The sequence below is a fragment of the Vipera berus genome (genome assembly GCF_964194415.1).
Source record: "Vipera berus genome assembly, chromosome: 3".
In the NCBI taxonomy this organism is placed as follows: Eukaryota; Metazoa; Chordata; class Lepidosauria; order Squamata; family Viperidae; genus Vipera; species Vipera berus.
The window spans coordinates 92,974,316-92,997,127 of record NC_138204.1 but is presented as its reverse complement, the minus strand read 5'-3'; the positions used below and the strand labels follow the sequence as shown (position 1 = coordinate 92,997,127).

At 38.2% G+C, this 22,812-nt stretch overlaps 1 protein-coding gene across 2 annotated transcripts in view; it reads right to left on the bottom strand.

The window, feature by feature from the left end:
* The window catches only part of NTNG1 (netrin G1), a gene marked incomplete at its 5' end in the record, with an annotated part of 247,964 nt that extends 225,933 nt beyond the window's left edge, over positions 1 to 22,031 (bottom strand). For both annotated transcript variants that reach the window (XM_081324960.1, XM_081324961.1), the window contains one exon: positions 21,786 to 22,031. In XM_081324960.1, coding sequence (XP_081181086.1) covers positions 21,786 to 22,031 — 246 coding nt within the window. The remainder of the gene's footprint in view (positions 1 to 21,785) is intronic.
* Positions 22,032 to 22,812: the final 781 nt, after the last annotated feature.

Genomic DNA, 22,812 nt, shown 5'->3' with positions numbered 1-22,812 from the left:
AGAAATAGAAGAAAACAATAGAATAGGGAGGATCAGAGATCTCTTCAAGAAAATTGGAGAGATGAAGGGAACGTTTCATGCAAAAATGGGCATGATAAAGGACCAAAATGGCAGGGACCTAACAGAGGCAGAAGAGATTAAGAAGTGGTGGCAAAATTACACAGAAGAATTATACAAGAACGAGCTTAACGTCCCTGATAACCATGATGAGGTGGTCACTGACCTCGAGCCAGACATCCTAGAATGTGAAGTGGGCCTTAGAAAAGCTGAGCAACAACAAAGCTAGTGGAGGTGACAGTATTCTTAAAAGACCATGCAGTAAAAGTGCTACACTCAATTTGCCAGCAAATTTGGAAAACTCAACAGTGGCCACAGGATTGGAAACGATCAGTTTACATTCCAATTCCAAAGAAAGGCAGTGCCAAAGAATGTTCAAACTATCGCACCATTGCACTCATTTCACATGCTAGTAAAGTTATGCTTAAAATCCTACAAGCTAAACTCCAGCAGTATGTGGATCGAAAACTACCAGAAGTACAGGCAGGATTTCGAAGAGGCAGAGGAACCAGAGATCAAATTGCCAACATACGCTGGATCATGGAGAAAGCTAGGAGGTTCCAGAAAAATATCTACTTCTTCTTCATTGACTATGCTAAAGTATTTGATTGTGTGGATCACAACAAACTGTTGTTCTTAAAGAGATGTGAGTACCAGACCATCTTATTTGTCTCTTGAGAAACCTATATGCGGGTCAAGAAGCAACAGTGAGAACTGGACATGGAACCACTGATTGGTTCAAAATTGGAAAAGGAGTCCAGCATGGCTGTATATTGTCGCCCTGCCTGTTTAACTTATATACAGAGCACATCATGAGAAAGGCAGGGCTAGATGAATCAAAAGTTGGAATTAAGATTGCCGGGAGAAATATCAACAACCTAAGATATGCAGATGATACCACTCTAATAGCAGAAAGTGAAGAAGAACTAAAGAGCCTCTTGTTGCGGGTGAAGAAGGAGAGTGCAAAAGTTGGATTGAAACTTAACATTAAGAAAACCAAGATCATGGCATCCATCCCTCTCAATTCCTGGCAAATAGATGGGGAAGAAATGGAGGTAGTGATAGATTTTATTTTCCTGGGCTCCAAGATCACCGCAGATGGGGACTGCAGCCAAGAAATTAAAAGACACATGCTCCTGGGGAGGAAAGCCATGTCAAATCTAGACAGCACACTAAAAAGCAGAGATATCACCCTGTCAACAAAAGTGCATATAGTCAAGGCTATGGTCTTCCCAGTTGCAATGTATGGCAGTGAAAGTTGGACCATAAGAAAGGCTGAACGCCAAAGAATTGAGGCCTTTGAACTATGGTGCTGGAGAAGACTCCTGTGAGTCCCTTGTACTGCAAGGCAATCAAACCGGTCAGTCCTAGAGGAGATCAAACCTTGTTAGAAGGCCAGATCCTGAAGTTGAAACTGAAATACTTTGGCCACCTAATGAGAAGGACGGACTCACTGGAGAAGAGCCTAATGCTGGGAAAGATTGAGGGCAATAGAAGGGGACGACAGAGAATGAGGTGGCTGGATGGAGTCACTGAAGCAGTAGGCATGAGCTTAAATGGATTCCAGAAGATGGTAGAGGACAGGAAGGCCTGGAAGAACGTTGTCTGTGGGGTCACGATGGTCGGACACGACTTCGCAGCTAACAACAACAACATTATTTAGATGTATATCCCACAATTTTTTAAATGCACAAAATGCCTTATATGAGAATTTCCATTTATGTTCTTCCCACACAACATAGACTGAACTGAGAGTGAACAACTGGCTTCATGGATATGTGTTTGAACTTGGATGGTAGTCTCATATTTTACTACTGTACCATATTGGCTGTCATCTATGTATGACATACACACACACTCAATAAGTATTGTATATTCATATGTGTTATCTCAGCTCTCCATATCATACTCTTTTTTAAAGAAAGCAAAGTGGAAATTCTTAAAAAAGAGTAAATCAATTCATCCGAAAGTATGCAGACTAGAGAAAACTGGAGAATGTCTAAATATTGTTGTAAGACTGGTTCATACATTCAACATACCTGAGCTATATACTTATTCTATCAGAACAGACAGGGAAGAAATAATGTCAACATCTCCTTCCAACTCTAACTAGCTTGGAAGACCAATCTAAAATCCGACCCTTTAGATTGGTCTTCCAAACCAATTTGATTTTGGCAATTACTGCTCTGGATATCCTCTGTCATCCCAATGTTTTTTCCCCATGAATTTAATTACAAGGGAACAGAAGCAAGCAGAGCCTTTGATAGGAGCAGCTTCCTTCATAAAATCATGATAGTTTAAACAACTATCGTCCAGTCTCCAACCTTCGCTTTCTGGCGAAGGTTGTTGAGAGTGTGGTGGCGCATCAGCTCCCTCTGTTCCTGGAGGAAACTGATTATCTGGACCCGTACCAATCGGGCTTCAGGCCCGGACACAGCACGGAGACGGCATTGGTCGCGCTGGTGAATGATCTCTGGAGGGCTAGGGACAGGGGTTGCTCCTCTGTCCTGGTCCTATTAGATCTCTCAGCGGCTTTCGATACCATCGACCATGGTATCCTGCTGCGGCGTCTCAGGGGGTTGGGAGTGGGAGGCACCGTTCTACGGTGGTTCTCCTCCTACCTCCAGGGCCGCTCGCAGTCGGTGTTGACAGGAGGGCAGAGATCCGCCCCGAGGTCTCTCATTTGTGGAGTCCCTCAGGGGTCGGTCCTCTCGCCTCTCCTGTTCAACATCTATATGAAGCCGCTGGGCGAGATCATTCGTGGTTTCGGGGTGGGGTATCACCAGTACGCTGATGATACCCAACTTTTTCTTTCCACCCCGAACCAACCCAGCGATGCCCTCTCCGTGATGTCCCGGTGCCTGGAGGCGGTTCAGGTCTGGATGGGGAGAAACAGGCTTCGTCTCAATCCCGCCAAGACTGAGTGGCTGTGCATATCGGCATCTCGGGTTAACCAACTTATTCCACCTCTAACGATGGGGGGTGAGGTGTTACCCCCCGTTGATAGGGCTCGCAACTTGGGCGTCCTCCTGGACTCACGGCTCAATTTTGAAGACCACATAGGAGCCGTGACCAGGGGGGCTTTTGCACAGGTTCGCCTGGTGCGCCAGTTGCGTCCCTATCTGGACCGAGACGCCCTACGCACAGTTACTCATGCGCTTGTTACCTCCCGTCTGGACTACTGTAACGCTCTCTACATGGGGCTGCCCTTGAAGACCACTCGGAGGCTTCAACTGGTGCAGAATGCGGCCGCGCGAGTTGTAATGGGGGTCTCCCGATACTCCCATGTAACACCTCTACTCCGCGAGCTGCATTGGCTTCCGGTTGCCCTCCGGGTGAAATTCAAGGTGCTGGTTATTACCTATAAAGCCCTACATGGCCTGGGTCCGGGCTATTTGAGGGAACACCTGCTGCCAGCATCAAACGCCCTTCGCCCAGTGCGCTCCCACAGGGAGGGTCTGCTCAGGGTGCCGCCGGTGAGAGATTGCCGGCGGGTGACACCCAGGGATAGGGCCTTCTCAGTGGGAGCGCCTGCCCTCTGGAACCAGCTGCCGGTGGAGCTGAGGACTGCCCCCGACCTCCGATCATTCCGCCGGGGCCTGAAGACCTGGCTCTTTGAGCTCTCGGGCCCAGGCTGAGGAGAAATTTTAATTGGGGTTTTAAGTATACAGGGTCAATTTAATATTTTTTAATTTGGTTTTTTAACTTTTGTATGGTGGATTTTTTAATTTCCTGTAAACCGCCCTGAGTCCTCAGGGAATAGGGTGGTATATAAATGTAACTAAATAAATAAATAAATAAATAAATAAATGTGGTTCAGGATGGAAGGAATAATTGTGAGTTGTTTTGTCAAAAGGAAGTCGGCATTTCAAAGGATGTGAAGTGAACAGCGAAGAGCAGGGCTGCGGAATTACAGCATGCCTTTTTTTAGAATTCCCCCTTTCACAAGGGATATGCAAAATTAACATGCCCTAGGATTTTACATATTGCAGGTCTGGTTCTGAACTCCTTAATGAGGCAAAGATGCCATTCATTTCAGTGGGAGTTTGGCTGAGAGATGAAGCAAGACTTGGCCTTCTTCCAAAAATACATACGGAGAATCTGCAAAATGTGTCTATTTACTCCAGACAAATAGGATGAGAGTCGAACTATTAACAGTGTCAATCTCCGAAGTAGGGCTCTTGAAACCTGTAGAGTTTAGCACACTCACCACATATAAAGGCAGAGGGTGAACGTTCAAGCAATTAAAGTCACCTGGAAAACCAGACTTTGCACATAGACCATTCCAAAAGTGTTCTAGAAAAGCAACATTTCCATATACTTTTGTTTTCTTCCCACTTTCATTAACTGTAATGGACTTTGGCAGCTGATAACAACTTATCAAACAACAACAACAACAGCAGCTACTATTTTTAGGGTATCTTTCATAATTTAGTTTTTACTGGTGTACTTGTGAAGCTATCGCCAGCTGTCCTAGATACATCAGGCCACATCTGTCCAAAAGAGACAATTCTCTTCTTATTCTTAGGTTTTCTACGGCTGTGAAGATCTCAGAGAGGAATGTGACCTGACCCACAGTGTGAGAAATATGCCAAAAGCAACCTCTTAGACACAGGATGCTAATTCAAGTGGGTCAAGCCAGGAAGGACTTTAAGTTAAAAATCATGTCAGACTTTTCTGGAATGATGGGCCTTCTTGTTTCCTCTTTGCTATACAAAGAATTTTTTTTTAATCACCACTCAATAGGTGGAAGCTCTCCACAAACTTCTGGTATCCGGTATCCAAATAAAAAAGTACCGTACTAATTAGGAACATTATGGGGATTTGTTAAACTCCTAGAAAGATTCCCAGTCCATTAACTATCAGAGGGGATTATTCAGGAAGCCTACAGCCACACCGTACATCTTAATCTTGCCCTGGTGTTTCAGGTCTCATAAAGCAAATGGTATGTTTTCTTCCAAAGACTTCAGAGAACGGGAAGAAATCTGTATGTGATATTTGTTATCAGTGCAACTGAACTTATTTTCTCAGTGTTCACAGACCAACTGCTTAATAAGCTGTTTTTGATTTTCACCCTAGTTGTTAGGTATATATGTCTACATTTCTCAAGATCTGGCTTTTCCCATTTTTTATGTGTGTGTGTTCTGGCAAATACATGTGAATACAACTGCTTATTTTCTCTACACAAAACATTTATGAGAACTGGAGTTACACAGATACTTTCATTTCTTCAATTACAATAGAACATTTCCTGTGTGTCATTGCAATGCCTGCATCAGGATACACTAACACACAGTTCAGTATCCACTGAGCCTTGAAATGACATGGTTATTCCTGAGAAATTGTGCTAGCTCTAAAAGGAGGTATTTGGCAACCTCACCTCCTGCTCCATCTGTGCACATCTCTAGCAGAAAGGACAGGACTCAAATGTGCCAGAAAAAGGATAAATGGTCCAGATTTGAGGTTTTAAAATTCATGATCTCTCAATCTGGGAATGAGAAATAAAGAATGAAGAATGTTGGGCTGCTGATGGATAGCCCAGGCAAGGATACGACTCAGTTAAAAGTAATAATAAATATTAAATTGTTTCACTTAGGTGTGGGAACCCCACAGAAAATCTCAAATGATTCCTATGTATTTTCAATGGACTTTCTGCAAATAGCAGATATTGTACAGGGATTTACACAAATATTTAACCATGCCGTAATTCTGGGCAAATCTACATAGGACTGTCTTTGAAGATGGCTTGGTCACTGCATCTGGTGTGGAATGTAACAGCAGTTTTACAGGTCTTGACATGGGAATAAACTCCCAGTCTGAGCTGAACGTGTGTCCAAAGTTCTAAACTATTTGGAATCCTGGTATTTCAAGGACCACCATTCTTGTTCATATTTCCCAGAGAACTAAAAACTGCTAATGGGGCTTTCCCCTCACCCTGCTTCTCTCTGTTTGAACAACATCCTGTAAGAGTGAAAAAATATCTTGTTTTTGAAGTGGACATTTTAAGTATTCTGCACTGTCATCTCAGTCTCTCTCACCCACACATAAATGGCTGGAGTACAACTAGGAAAGCAAATTAGGGAACTGGGATGTTAGCAGGTTGCAGAAGGTGGTGTTAAATATAGACTTTCCTACACATGTTGAATATTCTGTCCAGACTCCTTTTATTATTATTTTTTTGGAAGAACCTACACACCTACAGACAAGCCAAAAGACGTTATTTTGCTTCTTTAAATAAATTAGCCTGGCACAGTTCAATAAAGCCACTTGCAATAAAAACAAAATATGCATGGCATATGTAATCCTGACATCCATCTACCCCTCTTGTTTTCTGAACGAATAGTTAGGAGTGAATGCGGTGCACAATACACATTCATTAACAAGATTTAGAGAGGAGAGAATGATTTTCTATCTATATCCTCAAACTTTGCAAATAGCTGTCCTATTGAACTGAATACATACAGTCCTTAACAGGCATTTGCTCCAGACAACCTTAAGCAGTGGAAAGTGTTGAAGCTGTTATTAAACAGTGTGCAAACACTGCCACTAGAGAGATATGTGCATCTGAAGCATTGCCTTATAAAAATAGCAAGCAACCAGCAATTATTGTTTAATTGGAGGCACATAGTAGCAGAGTGATATTTCCATCACACACACTCAATAACTACAAATCCAAGTAATAAAAAAATACCCTGCATAATAACAGCAGAGAGCTGTACTTCACAAAAAAGAATGTCGTCCTGGGGGAAGCTTGTGTGATATAGGACAAAACCTGGGCCAAGGCAATAGCTTAATCCCTAATGAGCAATACTAATATCGTAAAAATGTAGTAATCTCAAGAACTGTCTCTGCCCCAAAACGGAGACAGCCATAATGAGATGCAAATCAATGCTCTGCTCTAATGAATAATGCAAATGAGCACACTCACCGCAAGGCAGTCTGAAGAAATCTATCCTACCTCCACTTATACTTCTGGGGATTTAAACACCATGTGTCAAAATAAATTAGAGAAATGCATTGCAGAGCAACGACAAAGCCCCAATTCTCAAATCAGCCAGGTATATTAAGATGCATAGGACAGCAAGGGTGATCGCTGACATCTTATTAAAATGAAAAGCTGGCTGTTTCTTTATCTTCTGGTTAATAAAGTTGCTAAGGAGCTCTTTTCTTTCTTTTTCCCTTCTCTTTCTTCCCTGTCGTTAGTTAGTTATAGTGTTACAAATATGAGATATGGAGGGTGGGGGAAAATATCACCAAGAGTTCCTCTCTATCTTGAGCGGTAGGCATCTAACATGTTTTTCAGTCTGTCTCTTCCTCAGTGCCCCAGCATTCTCTTATCTCAGAGGTAAGGATGCTTGAAAACCCCAAAGTTCACAAATTCTGGTCCAGACTTACCCTATCTTCCTCACTTGCACGAGTACGAGAACAGCTATTCATCAGGTTGATATTCATCCAACAATTCTGAGACATTTCTCAGCTCTATGCATCAGAACATGTTTTTAAAGGTGTCCCTCAAGAGAAAATATGTGCAGAAATTGACATTACATGCTGGCTAGGAATTCTAGGAATTGTAGTTCAATGCCCTGGGAGAAATTCCTCCCACCTTCTAATGAAAGCCACTATCATTATGTTTTTTTTTGGTGTTTTTATTTACCACCAAAACATGAGGGTGGCATGGTTGTGCCTCAAGTGATTAAAGGCTCAAGAATCATCCTGCCAAATAGTACTTACTTTCAGATTCTGATAAGCCTTTAACTTGGATATCTTTCAATTCTGATCTGGAGTGAGATGTAGAGGTAGTGGTGGCAACCGGGAATTCAAACAGGTGTCTTTGGTTGGAACCATTCTAACATTATACTGGGTCACACAAGTTATTTTAAGCAATAAACAGAAGTCTGGGAACAGCAGGAAGGCTTAAATTTCAAGCCAGCATTCGAATTCCACTTCAGAGCTCATGGCATATCTGAAACCATAAATTGTTTGATAGAAAAATTCAACAACAAAACAATATGCTGTGCTTAATGCTGTTTATTCCTGTCCCGACTTCTGGCATTCTTTGTTCATAATGCTACCAACACCAAAAAATTACTTTCTTCCCAATCCTACTAATATAATATGCAGTAGGAAATGATTTAAATATACCCTATTATTTTTCACTAGAGAATACATCAGTGTCTCCATATCTGACCAAAAAAATCAGCTAAGAATTCTCGTATCACCTCCACCAACAAATAGCTGCCCAAAAAGTTATAGAGATAAGTTCAACTGACAACCACAATTGATTTTTGTTGCTAAGCAAGACAGTGAGTTTTGCCCTGTTTTGCGACCTTTCTTCCCACAGTTGTTAAGTGAATCACTGCAGTTGTTAAGTGAATTTGGATTTCCGATTGACTTTGCTTGTCAGAAGGTCACAAAAGGGGATCACGTGACCCCCGGCACACTGCAACCGTCATAAATATGAACCAGTTGCCAAGCATCCGAATTTTGTTCACGTGACCACGCAGATGCTGCAATGGTTGTAAGTGTGAAAAATGATCATAAGTCAGTTTTTTTCATTGCTGTTGTAACTTTGGACACCAAACGAATGGTTATAAATTGAGGATTACCTGTGATAGCTTTTTATCCATTTTGATACAATCTCAGGGCTACATTAATTTTATTCTGTGTACAGGTTTCCAGAAATTGCTGGAGGCACATCAGTATGTAGGCCAAAGAAACGTACAAGAAAAGGTTTGTCTAGGTAGCAGAATACAGAACAGGCTTAAAGAGATTTCATCAGATGTCCTCTTTGCAGCTCTGGGAAGAAACATCTCTTATCCCAAGCTGACAAAGAAATCATGGCTGGAAAAAAAAAGAGTCTCAAATCTCATTTCCTTTTTACAGTATAGCTGGCAGTTTGAATTTGATAAGCTTTAATCAGGGGAAAAAATGAGATATTTTTCCCGATTTAAGAAGGTAGAAATACAGTACTCATTGCAACAACATTTAAATGTTTTTGCTCGATGCACTTTTTTATGTCCTCCACCAGCATCTCTCTCCTGTCTCTGTTCTCTCCTTACTATCAAATAGAGGGAAGCTTTGGATGTCACATTTTTTTATCTTTTGCCTTTTTATGATAGTTACACTACTTGCAATGATGACAAATGCTTCATAATTATACATCTGGCAAAAGCATCAGTGAAATATACTGAATAATAAAAACACTGACTGCTAGACACACTGTTGTAATGGATAGAAAAGTCTTCTTCAGCCTGGTGTATCTACCTTAATATATCACATCACAACTCCTAGTTTTGTGGCACTGTATAAATAAAATCAATGAGGATTATGGAAATCATAGCCAAATCCCTAAGGCAAGACCAGACTAGTGAAAGATGAGTTGTGCTGTGCCAGAACTGGAGAAAACCAAGTATAATTTTAACATATTCTAGGAACAGAACTTTATAAATAATGTAATAAAGCGTTGTTCTTTAAACTATATGTTGCTATCAATTCTTAGCAAAGGCAAATGTGAAGAGAAATGATCATCACTGTCCATTAGTGACAACTAATATGACCAGCTCCAGCTATCATAACAGCTGCCAAGGGTTGTATGAATTGGAATTAAAAATATCTGGAGAGAATCAGATTGCCTATCTATGACCTGGAGAATGGAGATTACAGGGAAACCTTTTTTTCTTGTTCGTCAAATACACTCAGCCATATTTCATAGGACTGCTGAGAGTAAAAAGATCTATATTATTTTGCAAGGGAAGAGCAGAATAAAAATATAGTGCAATAGAATAACAATTTCCATTCTTTTAAATTAACCCCACTGTTTCATAAACATTACAGTTTAAAATCTATTAACGACCTCAGAAGTGTTTGATCAAAACTGGACCCATTAATATCCCTTTTTGATAATCAAATGTTAAATCCTAAAACACGCTATGCCACTTAGTGACTTTTGTCTTGTTTCTCTTAATAAATAGTGTTTTAAGTTAAGGGAATTTTCTATCAAAAAGCAAGATCAACAAAGAATACTTGGAATGAAAAATCCTGACAAATTGCAATTCCATTATCATCCTGTCTGTCTGTCTAATCTACCCGTGTCTGTCTGTCTAATGCCTTAACAACTACAAGAAACTGCTTCTCTCGCTTAATTGCCTTCTATTGATATTATACTATAGCATCCTACCCAGAAGTAAATTTGATAAATATTGTCCTCAGATAAACAGATATAAGTTTGTAGCCTATATTCTATTAAGGCAAGGATATTCACAGGCTTTGATGAAGCTGATGAATTATTTCTGCCATTCTTAACAGCTATGCACACAATGACTGATATCAGTATTTTATTCCTTAGGAAAGTCTATATTTGACTACAGTATGTGCATTAGGTTTATTGCAGCTACTTTATCTAAGATGCAAAATTAACTTCCAGCAGCATTATTTCTTTGCACATCCTTCAGCATGCAGGAATACTGAAATAGATAAGGCTCAATTCATGACACATCCCTGAAATTTCCCAGCAACCGAAGTTGTTTGCTACTATTTTTTTCTGAGATTCCGCCCCCCCCCCCACAAGTTATCAGTCAGCCCTACACACCTGGGATTTTCTGGGAATCCCTCATTCCAATACAAACAAGACCTACTCTTGAAATAATAATCAAAATAAAGAGGACAAATTTCCAACCCCATTGTTTGCAGCTTATAACAAGTATAACATTGTATTTTTTTTCTTTTATGGTTGCATGCATGATACATATCAATCTTCCTTCCTATCCATAATTTTATATGTCTATTTTACATTTTCAACAGGGCCTGAATGCTTAAAAATTATAGATACATTTTGATATTTATCTTCAACTCCTTCCTTCCTTCCTTCCTTCCTTCCTTCCTTCCTTCCTTCCTTCCTTCCTTCCTTCCTTCCTTCCTTCCTTCCTTCCTTCCTTCTCCCTGTTATTTCAATCTTCTGAAACTTTGAACAGCATGATTCTTACAGTTCAGTGAAATGACTGATTCCTTATGAGATAATCAAAAGAACCAAACTGATTAATTCAAAGGATGGCTTTTCCACAGTATTACAGATATAAATGTTAGAAAGCACTATGGAAATGCTTGCAGAAAAATGCTTTTCTCATCATAAAGTCCTTTTTAATGGCTTTTTAACTACCTAGTTATAAAAGGCTTTCCTTCTGCCTCCTAGCATAAGGAACAAATGTGTAATTAAAATCTGCAGCACTTTCCCCCCCTCCTTAAACCAGGGTTAACTAAAGATGGATAAAAAATAGGGAAAAAAACCAGAGGCATTTTGAGGAGCTGCAGCAAGATTATAAGCAGAAACGTTGGGAATTTGATTTGGGAGTCCTAATGTAAATGCCACATCTGTTGTTCCTACAGAAAGTGCTACTAGAATTTGGGAATGCTACTTATCATGATAACTATTATGATACCCTAACCATTACAAAAAAAAGGCGCTTTTCAGTACTAATTACAGAACACATATGCATAATTCCTAAACTAAATCTTTAGGTTAAATTTTAGGGCAGAACCCCCTCTACAAAACAAACCCGCAAACCATTTATTTTTAATAGGTCTCATCTAAGCAGGATTAATGTTTGTGTTATGGATGTTCTCTAAACTTGGTTTTCCTTGGTAACATTGTAATTATATTAAGCACATAACTTACTTTTGCTGGCTTTTTAAGGAACCTACAAACCACACTTCCTACTAGTTCACTGTTTATTGTCAAGGAAGGTAATGAAACATGTACAAGATCAATATCAATCTCAGGGTGTAATAATAATTCAACAATTTAAACTGCGTTACATACATTTTCAACTATTATAAACAGGATTAAATTAGTATCTAATCTTTTCTGCATACATGATCTTACCTTTTGGGGTGATAGACATGCAAACTTCTATAATTGAATTCAGATGTATCCTTCAGAAAATTTACTAATATTTAATTATTATTTTTATCCCATTTATATCCCGCCCTTCTCCGAAGACTCAGGGCGGCTTACAAGCTTAGCAGTAGCCTTCATTCTATGTATATGCCTGCTTATTAGGGCTTTCACACCCCTCCCAAACGGCATTATTACAAAGTCAGCTTAATTGCCCCCAACAATCTGGGTCTTCATTTTACCTACCTCGGAAGGATGGAAGGCTGAGTCAACCTTGAGCCTGGTGGGATGCGAACCTGCACTAATTGCAGGCAGCTGGTGTTACTTAAGGAGGCATTAGCCCACTGCTCCACCAAGGCTCTACTGATCTACTGTATCTTTTTTCCTGAGGTTTTTATTTCTTATCTTTTGAAATATTGAAAACCATAGTTAGGTCTTCAAATTATCTATGTACAGACTTGGGTTTCAGACTGATCTCTAAAGCCCAAAAATAACTGAGCCCATAAGTAAAAGGAAGAGATTAATAAATGTCTGAAAAGACATAAAAGAGTAGTCTCTTCATAGGGCATACATGTTATTAAAATTCATTCAAAGGCTACTCTTTATAATTATATTCACAGAGTCAGGATTTAAATATCAAGACAATGTCACTGCCAAGTGACAGTTCCTATGTGGATTTATTAAATTCTAGAAGAAAAAAAAATTGGACTAAAAATATAACCTTAAGAAATGATGTGTTTATGGATATTCAGCCTCAGGATATTGCTGAATCTTTTGCTCTTAAGAGACTAACATTTTTATATCCCAAGCTTTTTTTTGCCTCCTTCAGTAAATGAAAATTACTGCCAATTTTCAAAGTAAAATTTTGAGTAAAGATTGGGAAATTATGTTTCCATAGCTGAACCCTTTTATCACTCAGCTGATTTCTTTACATATTTCTCTGTCTTGTAGAATCTCAGCTTTATTTTAAACAGTATACTAGTTCAATATGAATTAATGGTTCACACAACATGGAATACATTTTTACCCCCTGATTGGGCCATTGAAAAGCTATAGAATCATGTAGGTAGACTCCTTATACATATTGGTCCTTATCTGGCAATGAAGTGATGCCTCCGATCACATAAATTTGCTCAATAAATAAGCATGAAGAAATCCTTAGCAAGGTTCCTTTGAGAATCTCAAATTCTAGAGAAATACAGTTAGAAGAAGACATTCCTAGAAACATCCAAATCCACAGAATTGAAATTATTATAATCTTTGGACACCTCCATCTCCCAATTCAAGTCCACTTCTAAGTAGAAGAAATGACAAAATCTCATGTTTCCATGTATTTTTAGCAAGTATGTTCTAAAACCACATGGCTATTGATTTCTATACGTGACTGAAATATTTAGTTCTAAGAAGTAAATTTGTTAAGGAATACATAAAATGTTCTTCTATTATATTCGTCCTTGATGGTGGTGAGTGAAGCATAAAAAACAACTGAGCAAATGCCCCTCATTAATTTACTGTGAGGTGGTTGATCAGAAAGTCAAAAATAGCCAATGTCAGTTTATATAACGGATCACTGAAATAGAAGCAGATTTTAAGAAGCCAAATTAAATTGCAATATGTGACTCAACATAGGTCAAGGAACTAGTGTTAGTTGCCAGAGAGAACATTCATGAATGGCTGAAAGGAAGGAATATTCAATGTGTCAGATTTCTTTAGAAGATTATTTTCTTTTTACTTAAAATAAGATCTGCCCTAAGATTTGACTCAGCCAAATTTGTTTAAATCCAGTAACATACTTCTTTGTAAAATTTTGCTTTCCTGCATCATCTAGGGAGAAATGTCTCTTTAAATACAAGATGATTAATTATTTTTCTTTAAAAAGAGAGTCCCAATTTGTGTGTGTGTGTGTGCGCGCGCGCACCAAATTCATGAGAACATAAACTTAATAATTTACAGAGGTGCTTTTAAGCGCATTAATAAAGGACAGCTGAATCTATTTTTTTTCTGGAACGCACAACTTTAATTTTCATATGTGAGAGATATTTTCACTTCTTTATTCTTTTTTGTTCAGTTTAAGGTACAAAGAAGTATTTCCCCCCCAGGCAATTTCCCCTCCCTCCCCACAACTTAATAATTAGGCAGAATCCGTGTCCTTTTGATGATTTTTAAAATATCATTTCAAACAACAGATAACAGTCCCAATCTGAATAGAGTATTATTAACAAACATATTTCTGTGTATACCAAAAGAGCACAAATTTGACAATGGGAAAGAATTAGATATATTTCATTAGTACATTCATTGGACAAATTTGTGTCTCTTACAGTATTTACTTATCTTCCACAATGCAGATGCAAAAAAACATGTAGTACGGCATAGAACTTTGGCATATCCCAACTCATAAGCACAGTGGGACATCACTGACATTTGCATAGAGAGGTGTCATATGCCTATCCGTCCACCCAAGTACATCACATGTGACATTTTGGCATGACAAGTAGAACCTTCGCAGTATGTGCAATTTCTGCCTTTCCTCCTCCTCCTCCTCTTCCTCCTCCACCACCACCACCATAATCATCATCATCATCAAGTTGGAAGGGACCTTGGAGGTCATCTAGTCCAACCCCCTGCTCAGGCAGGAAACCCTGTACCATTTCAGACAAATGGCTGTCCAGTCTCTTCTTAAAAACTTCCAGTGTTGGAGCATTCACCGCTTCTGGAGGCAGGTTGTTCCCCTGGTTAATTGTTCTATCTGTCAAGAAGTTTCTCCTTAGTTCTAGGTTGCTTCTCTCTTTGGTTAGTTTCCATCCGTTGCTTCTTGTCATGCCTTCAGGCTCTTTGGAGAATAGCTTGACTCCCTCTTCTTTGTGGCAGTCCCTGTGATATTGGAACACTGCTATCATCTCACCCGTCAACCTTCTCTTCGTTAAACTAGACATACCCAATTCCAGGTCCTTATATGTTTTAGCCTCCAGTTCCCTAATCATCTTTCTTGCTCTTCTCTGTACTCTTCCTAGAGTCTCAACATCTTTTCTACATCGTGGTGACCAAAACTGGATGCAGTGTTCCAAGTGTGGCCTTACCAAGGCATTGTAAACTGATATTAACACTTCACGTGATCTTGATTCTATCCGTCTGTTAATGCAGCCAAGCACTGTGTTGGCTTTTTTGGCAGCTGCAGCACACTGCCGGCTCGTATTTAAGTGATTGTCCACTAGGACTCCAAGATCCCTCTCACAGTTACTACTATTGAGCAAGGTACCATCTATACTATAGCATAGTTAATAGCATAGCAAATTCTCTATGGCGGCCCACATCACATGAAAAACTATTTAAATGTTAAAGAAATATAAAAAAAATTACTGAAAATTTAGTAATCTGAATGGTACAATGCGCTCCTGTATATCGAGTGTAGGAGAACTTCTATTTGCAAAAGATCAGGTTCTACTTTGCTGGAGATTATTTTACTTTGGAAGCATTAATCAGCATAATTATGACTTCAGCCTAAAAAAATTCAACACACCATTTTCCTTTAGCATAGGTTAGTAGACAGCACAGTTTTTCTCTAAGTTCCTATGGTTTGTTGTGGGGAATGAAAATCATCCCATCACATGTCATTATAAAGTGTTACAATAATTCTGTATCTTTCTTCTCTTTTGTTTCAAGTTAAATTATCTACATGCTATCTTCACCTTGATATTTATTTCAGGTAGTTCACAACGCAATACTGGTAGATACGATAGTCAAACCTATTAAAATAATTGTTAAAAGCATTTAAAAGCACAAGCTGAAGAACTTGTTTACCTATTTCACAGAAAGGGCAACAGTATACTTACCAAAAAGAGAACAGTGGCCATCTGCATGAGCATTTGCCTATGTACATTACATACACATGCTGTCAAACATATATACATCTCTAACCATGTATGGTTGTATTAAAACCAGGGCTTTTTTGTCATAGAACGCCCAGAACGGAGTTCCGGCACCTTTTTTGGATGGAAATTTGTAGGGTAGGCAAGGCGGGTTGTATGATGTGTGTAAGTTCCGGCACCTTTTTTTTAATACAAAAAAGCACTGATTAATACACATTTAAATCACCCTTCCTTATTGAAATGCATGGACAGGTTGACTTTGGGCAAATCTAAGCTGCATTAACAAAGGGACAGAATTAAGAAAACGAGAAGTGATACTACAACTTTATAATGCCTTGCTAAGACCACACGTGGAATACTTCAGCTAATTTTGGTCACCACAATATAAAAAAAGAAGTTGAAGCTCTGGAAAGAGTGCAGATTAGAGTGACAAAGGTGATTGAGGGGCTGAAGGCTAAAACAGATGAAGAACATGGGTATGTCTTTTCTGGTGAAAAGAAGGACTAGGGGTGAAATGATAGCAGTGTTCCAATATTTGATGGGCTGCCACAAAGAAGAAGAGGTCAACCTATTTTTCCAAAGTACCAGAAGGCAAAACAAGAAGCAATGGATAAAAACAGAAGAAAGAGCGAAGCAACCTAGAACCAAAGAGAAATTGCTGTACAGTAAGAACAATTAACCAAAGGGATAGCTTGCCTTCAGAAGTTGTGGGTATGCCATCACTGGTGGTTTTTAAGAAAGGACTGGACAACCATTTGTCTAAAATGGTATAGGGTTTCCTGCTTGAGCAGGGGGTTGGATTAGAAGACCTCCAAGGTCCCTTCCAACTCTTTTTATTCTATTCTGTTCAGTTACTCATAGACACATTGTTTGGCTTATTCTGGAGAAGCAGCAGGATATAAATCCAATAAATATATGTATGGCTGATACTAAGCATAGACGTTTAGTTCTAACTACAGCAGATGTCAATCAAAGTCAGTAGCTAATTCATGCCTGAATGAAGCAAAAAAACCACAACTATTTACACATGTAAATAGAAATGGAGCTTGAAATCCTAAGTGACCAGATTTTTGTCACATGAAGGAAATGCTACATGCTTTGATATGGCCCCAAATTAATGTCAATCATGCAGCGTTGGAAACAGATGGCAAACTTTTTCTTTTTCATTTGTCTTGTGTGTATAAATGTGATTACTAGTTTTTCAACCTAAAAAAGAAAATGAAGGCGACCTTATTGGTTTTATTCATATATCATTCACCTTACAGCATGGCAGAAAACACACATAGCTTAGAAGCCTCCAAGACGTTTCTCGGTGGGAATAAGTCCACTTTTTAAAAAGTATTAAAACTTTACTATTGCTTTTGACTATAAAAAAAAGCAAAACAACACACTAGGGCAGTTCTGGCATGTATATCTTTTCCGTGTTGTGCTAGTTTTACCTCAGTTTAAAAAATAAATAAATCTGTGTTTCCTTCTGGCTTTTAAATTGTGCTATTTTATCCATGCATTTTCTTTCTTTACTTGCTTGGTTGAGATAGGTGGCCCTACAAATTTGTGAAACAAACCAACAAATAAATTACATCAGAAAGCAACCTCAAAAAATAAATAAAAACCAGCCATTTATATAATGTTGATACAATACTTAGAAGTTGTATGACTTTCATTCACAAAAACATAAAAGGCAGTTTCTAACAAGGGAGAAGAAGGTAAAGCTCATACTTCGAAGAGCTTTTATAAAGAAAATGTAGCATCTGAATTGGTTATTTTCCTCAGCTAGCAGCCTCCCAGAGTAGATTTGTTATTGATATTGCCACAGCAGCACTGTATTGATTTGTTGTTCTGCAGAAGACATGTATGTATTATTAAGGCATTTCCAAATAATTTTCATTTTGCCTTCTAAACTAGTCTGTTGAAAGGTATCAGATAGTTTAATTATTTCAGTAAACATCATCATGATACCAGATAGTCCTTTACTTCATAATTTTCTTCTCAGCAATTGAAAATGTACTGGTAATAAAAGCCACACAGTATTAATGATGCTGAAAATCTCTAAGGAAAACACTGAAGGTTCAACTCATAACACTGTGCCAAAATTACATACGGGAAGACTTTTACTTTCTTTTTAATAACCTTTGTTTCTTAATTTAGTTTTGATTGGCTGTGAAATACGCAGTGGCACTTGAAAAGGCTTGTCATCCTTAGCACTTCTGCTCCGAGAGTCACACAAACATAAACGTCCATCTACAGGTGCCTTCAAATTCTCCATATGAACTTTTTAGGAACAAAAGGGATAATGAAACTATTGCAAGTTGCCTTGCTGCACCACTTTATGATAGCCAAGGCAACTTTTCTTTTTTATATGTCATTATCTCAGTCTTCGGCATTTTGTGAATTACAAGTTAACAGCTTGCAGATAGTAGCACTTTATCTTTGCCAGAACTCCCAGTCCCTTCTTTACAGTATCTTTCCTTTCAGAGAAGTATCTCAGAAAACAACAAAAATTTCCATATATACAAACGCCAATATTCTATATACAGTATACTGCATTTGATTAAAAAAAGAGTCCCCCCATCTACATTTTTTTTATTTGAAGATCTGGAATTAGTAGGATCCATTAGGATCTTAAATTAGCAGAGCTTTGGTTCAGTAGCATATTTTATTTTAATTCCAGTCTTTATCAAATCAATATATTTGGACTTTCAAAATTTGCCTTATACTTTGCATTATCCTAGAAGGTTAAGTCTAACTAGTCTAACTAGCCCACTCTTGAACACAGGGCTTTTTTCCTCATAGAATGCTCAAAATGGAGTTCCGGCACCTTTTTTGGATGGAACCTTGTAGGGTAGGCAAGGCAGGTTGTATGACACGTGAGTTCCACCACCTTTTTCTTTTACAAAAAAAGCACTGCTTGAACAGCAGAACCCTGGTTAGGATTCTGTCTGTTTTCCTGAAAAGCAGATAGAAGTACTAGCTAAATCTAGCTATGGGCTAGAATGATCAAATATAGTGAAAACTTGCCTGTATGTATCACCCTAGCTTATAAATACAAACAAAACTCAAGAGAACTTTGAGCACAAAATTTCTCTTCTTAAATAATATAGCTGACTAGATAACACAGTAGGGATCTTGCTACAGTACTTGCCTTTACAGGCAATATTTGCTGAATGAATTCCCTAACCTCTTAGTCACAGGCATAATGAAATATACCAAGATCATAAATGAAGATTGCAATTCACACATTTCACACTTTTTAGAGCCACTGCACTCTAATTTTTAATTGGCAACTTGAGAATCAAAGAGATGCCAGTCTCAACACATGTTATATTAATGACCCCAGTTCATTCTTCCTGCTGAGGTGCAACTTGGGAGTAATACAGTTCTGCTTTTTGAAGCCACAGGCACCAAAGACCCTAATTGAGGATGCACTCTATCAAAAAGATTCCAGGCATATTTTAAAGAAAATGCAATCTATCATATCTAAATTGTTTAATTTATGTGATTTGGAATACCTTATGTTATTAAAAAAAATCTTGTGAAAGTTCTATGTTTGTCTTTCATTACCGGTATGAAACTATTCCTAAAAAGTTCAGGTGTCCAAAATTAAATAGATCACAATCCTGTCTATCAGATCAAATAGTCTGGATAAAGTTTCCTTACACCAAATCAGACTGTAATTTGACATAGATCAGTATTACTGACACCGACCGGCTGATTGCTTTTCAAGCTGGAGATCTGCAAAGCATTATGAACTAGTCTTTGTACAAAAATGCAAATTCCAACGGTTCTCCAGAAAAAGTTTATTTCACATGTCATAAGTGTATGCCATAATTTAAATATAGTGGCTCACAGATAACTACAAGTAGGATGTTCTGCTGCCTATTCCAAGTGAAATGAGTAAGTGTCATGTCTAGGATCACTCTTGCGGAAATCTTACTCATCTCAACGAGGCTTCTGACTGAAGTTTGCTTCTTCGCTCTCAGAACATGACAGCGTATAGGTTGAGTCAAAACTGATGCACAACATGTTATGAGTAATCAAATTATGTGAACATTACAGCATTAACCTATGCAATTCCATTCCTTATTTTGTCAATTTCCTCTGCTTTTATCCTAAGATTTTGTGGGGTACCAGTGGTTTAACAGCGAAGTGGTTTACAAAGTGTACAGACAGAGTCCTTATGTAAATAGTTTATAAAATTAATTATCTGCTTCAACATGGCAGATGTTAAATGACCACCAGCTGAAATGCTGTTGCATATAAATTAGGCAACGCATCTGAATTACATCTCCCCTCTTTATTTTAGCTTCTGAATCTTGAGAGCCCAATCTCTTAAACAAGAATAATTTTGCAGATGTCAAGTCATAAGTCTCAAATGAAAGTGATGGTTATTTTAAATTACTAGATTATCCTACCTACCCAGAAAGGAGAATTCCCAAACCCTAATAATCCTGTTGGGTTCTTCTTATGTCTACCAAGAACTGAAAACTTGTTGAAAGAACATGAATGGGCAGCAGGTACAAAAGACCGCAGATTTAGTTACTGAACTGTGTTCCAAAATCAGTAACTTGGAGATGTGAGTCTCTACCCCTGCAGCCACTGAACGTTTACCCTTTTTATAATGTCAAAAAGACAGGCTTTCCCCTGTCTAGCTATTTCTGCCCTTCTATCCAGTTTTGTTCATGGCTTTCTCTTTTCTTTCCTTCCCAGTGCAAATTCTCCTCCTCATACTATCACCATCCTGAAGTTTCTTCTTTTTCTTCTATTGCTGCTAGAAGGAGGGAATAGAAATGTGTGGGTGAATTTGTACGTTCCTGTGTGCAAGAATGAGTTGTTTGTTATTCGTGGGAGAATGGTTCTTCTCTATAGAGGGTCACCTAATTTTGAACACTATTCATTTTAAATAGAGATAAGAGGGGGAATGTGGGAGATGTGGACTTAGTCTTGTTCTTTGGATAGCTTCTACAAGTCATATAAAGCACAACTTGCAAAAATGCACACATATGAAATGCTATTTTTTGTGTGGAATTAAAATCTCTAGGGCTGGTTTCAGCTAGAGTTGTCAATCTTGGTTTGACAAGATATGAATGCTGGACAGGCTTTTTGACTAAATCTGTCATTTTTGTCCCTATTTATTCTTTCAGAAGAATCACCCTAATTAGAAAGCCATCCTCCATTCAATATGCAATTTTCAGCTTATGTCAGAGAAGTATATTTCATATCTTGCAGTTAAAAATAAAATAATAGCACTTGCAGAAGCACATAATCAAATACTGTATATTTAGTAAAAATGGTACATTTTAATCAGCTCTGAAAAACCCAATTGTTATAGCTACATGTTGCTGGATTATTTTCCTAAGAGCCACACAAATCCTGCAGAAGCCATGGTCTTAATATAAAATATTACATGGCACAGTACTGAAATCCAAAAATCATTTAGCCCTTAATCTTTAAAAAGCTGAACATACCAAAACAAATTTACCATCCAATCTAACAGCAATGCTTTTTGAGCCAAATCAAAACTTCAAAAATTATATAACACAAACTAAACAGATTTAAGTTAAATGTAAGTAAAATTAAGTTGATTAGTTATATATACTTTGTAGGATTATTATAGGGGCAAATGATTGAAAGTTAAAATTTAATAATAATGTTTCTGTGGGTTCTTATGACTAGATGCAGTAATTTCAGAGCTGTCTGTGGTCCTGAGGCCTAAAAAAAGCAGTAAAATAGCAACAATTCAAGAACACTTTGCTTCATTCAAGTAGACCAAAATGGACTACTTTACCCTTCAGCTTTAAAAGCTTCTAGTAAATTCCTCTCTGCCAGACATTTTTCAATCCCATAACAAACAATGCCAGCCAGTCTTAAACTAAAGATGTTGGTCATGATGCAGGAGACAGACATAATTCTGTTTCTCTGAGAGATCTATGCTCTATGCTTAAAAGTAAGATTTATACTTTTTGCCTTACCATTCCGCAGAAGGTCTCTGGTGGATTTCCACATGTTATATTAGGTGGATCCAGGTTTACTTTTACGTGTTTCATCATATCTATGGCTTCAGGCTGACAGGCAGTATAATCCCAAATCTTGTCTTCATCCATATAAATCTGTGTTTTGCACACGTCATAATGTCCCCAAACTGAAGGATAATGTTGCATTACCGAAGACACAGTAACCCATAGGGCATGGAGAGACAGGAATCTTGACAAATACATCTCTATATCCTTTTGAGTGCCTTGACAGCAATCACCAATATGGAACTAAGTGCAGTCTTTATTATACATAAATATACATGGAGAGAGGCAACCTTATTGCAAAATGTGTTCCAAAGGAGAGAGGAGCTTAAGTTACAATAACTGTGTTTTTAATTTTGCAAACTTTGGTGGAAGCCAAGCATAGTATATATATATATATATATCTCGTTCAAAGCCAAGTGAAGGATGCTTGTTACATTCCGAGGTGTTTCAGGACTTTTAATCACGTATGCAAATAATGTCCAAAATCAGGTAACAGTTTAGCAGTGTTGCCAGACCTCAGCTGTACCGTCAATAATCCTGAGCGATCCTCCTATTTTTCCAGCTCATGAGGAACAGTCAGCCAAGCTGATGAATCAGCTGATGGACCAAAATGATGATTTTGTTTACAGTCTATTTGCCATCAGTCATTCTTCTCTTCTGGTACCAGCACCCTTTTAGAAACAATAAAAGTAAGAGTTACCGTTCCAGGATCAATGCAATAGAAAATACTTGAAAATGTTGACATTTTGAGGGCCTTGCTCAATACAAAGTATATTGGGAAAAACAGGGTAACCTTTACCGGAGGAGCTTTGCTAAAATAAACCAAATGTCTAAATCACAAATCACCAAAATTATTTTGACATGAGAGATTTAACTCTGGTCTCATTTTCATCTATCTATCTATCATCTATCTATCTATCTATCTATCTATCTATCTATCTATCTGTCAATCAATCATCTATCCATCTCAAGAACATTA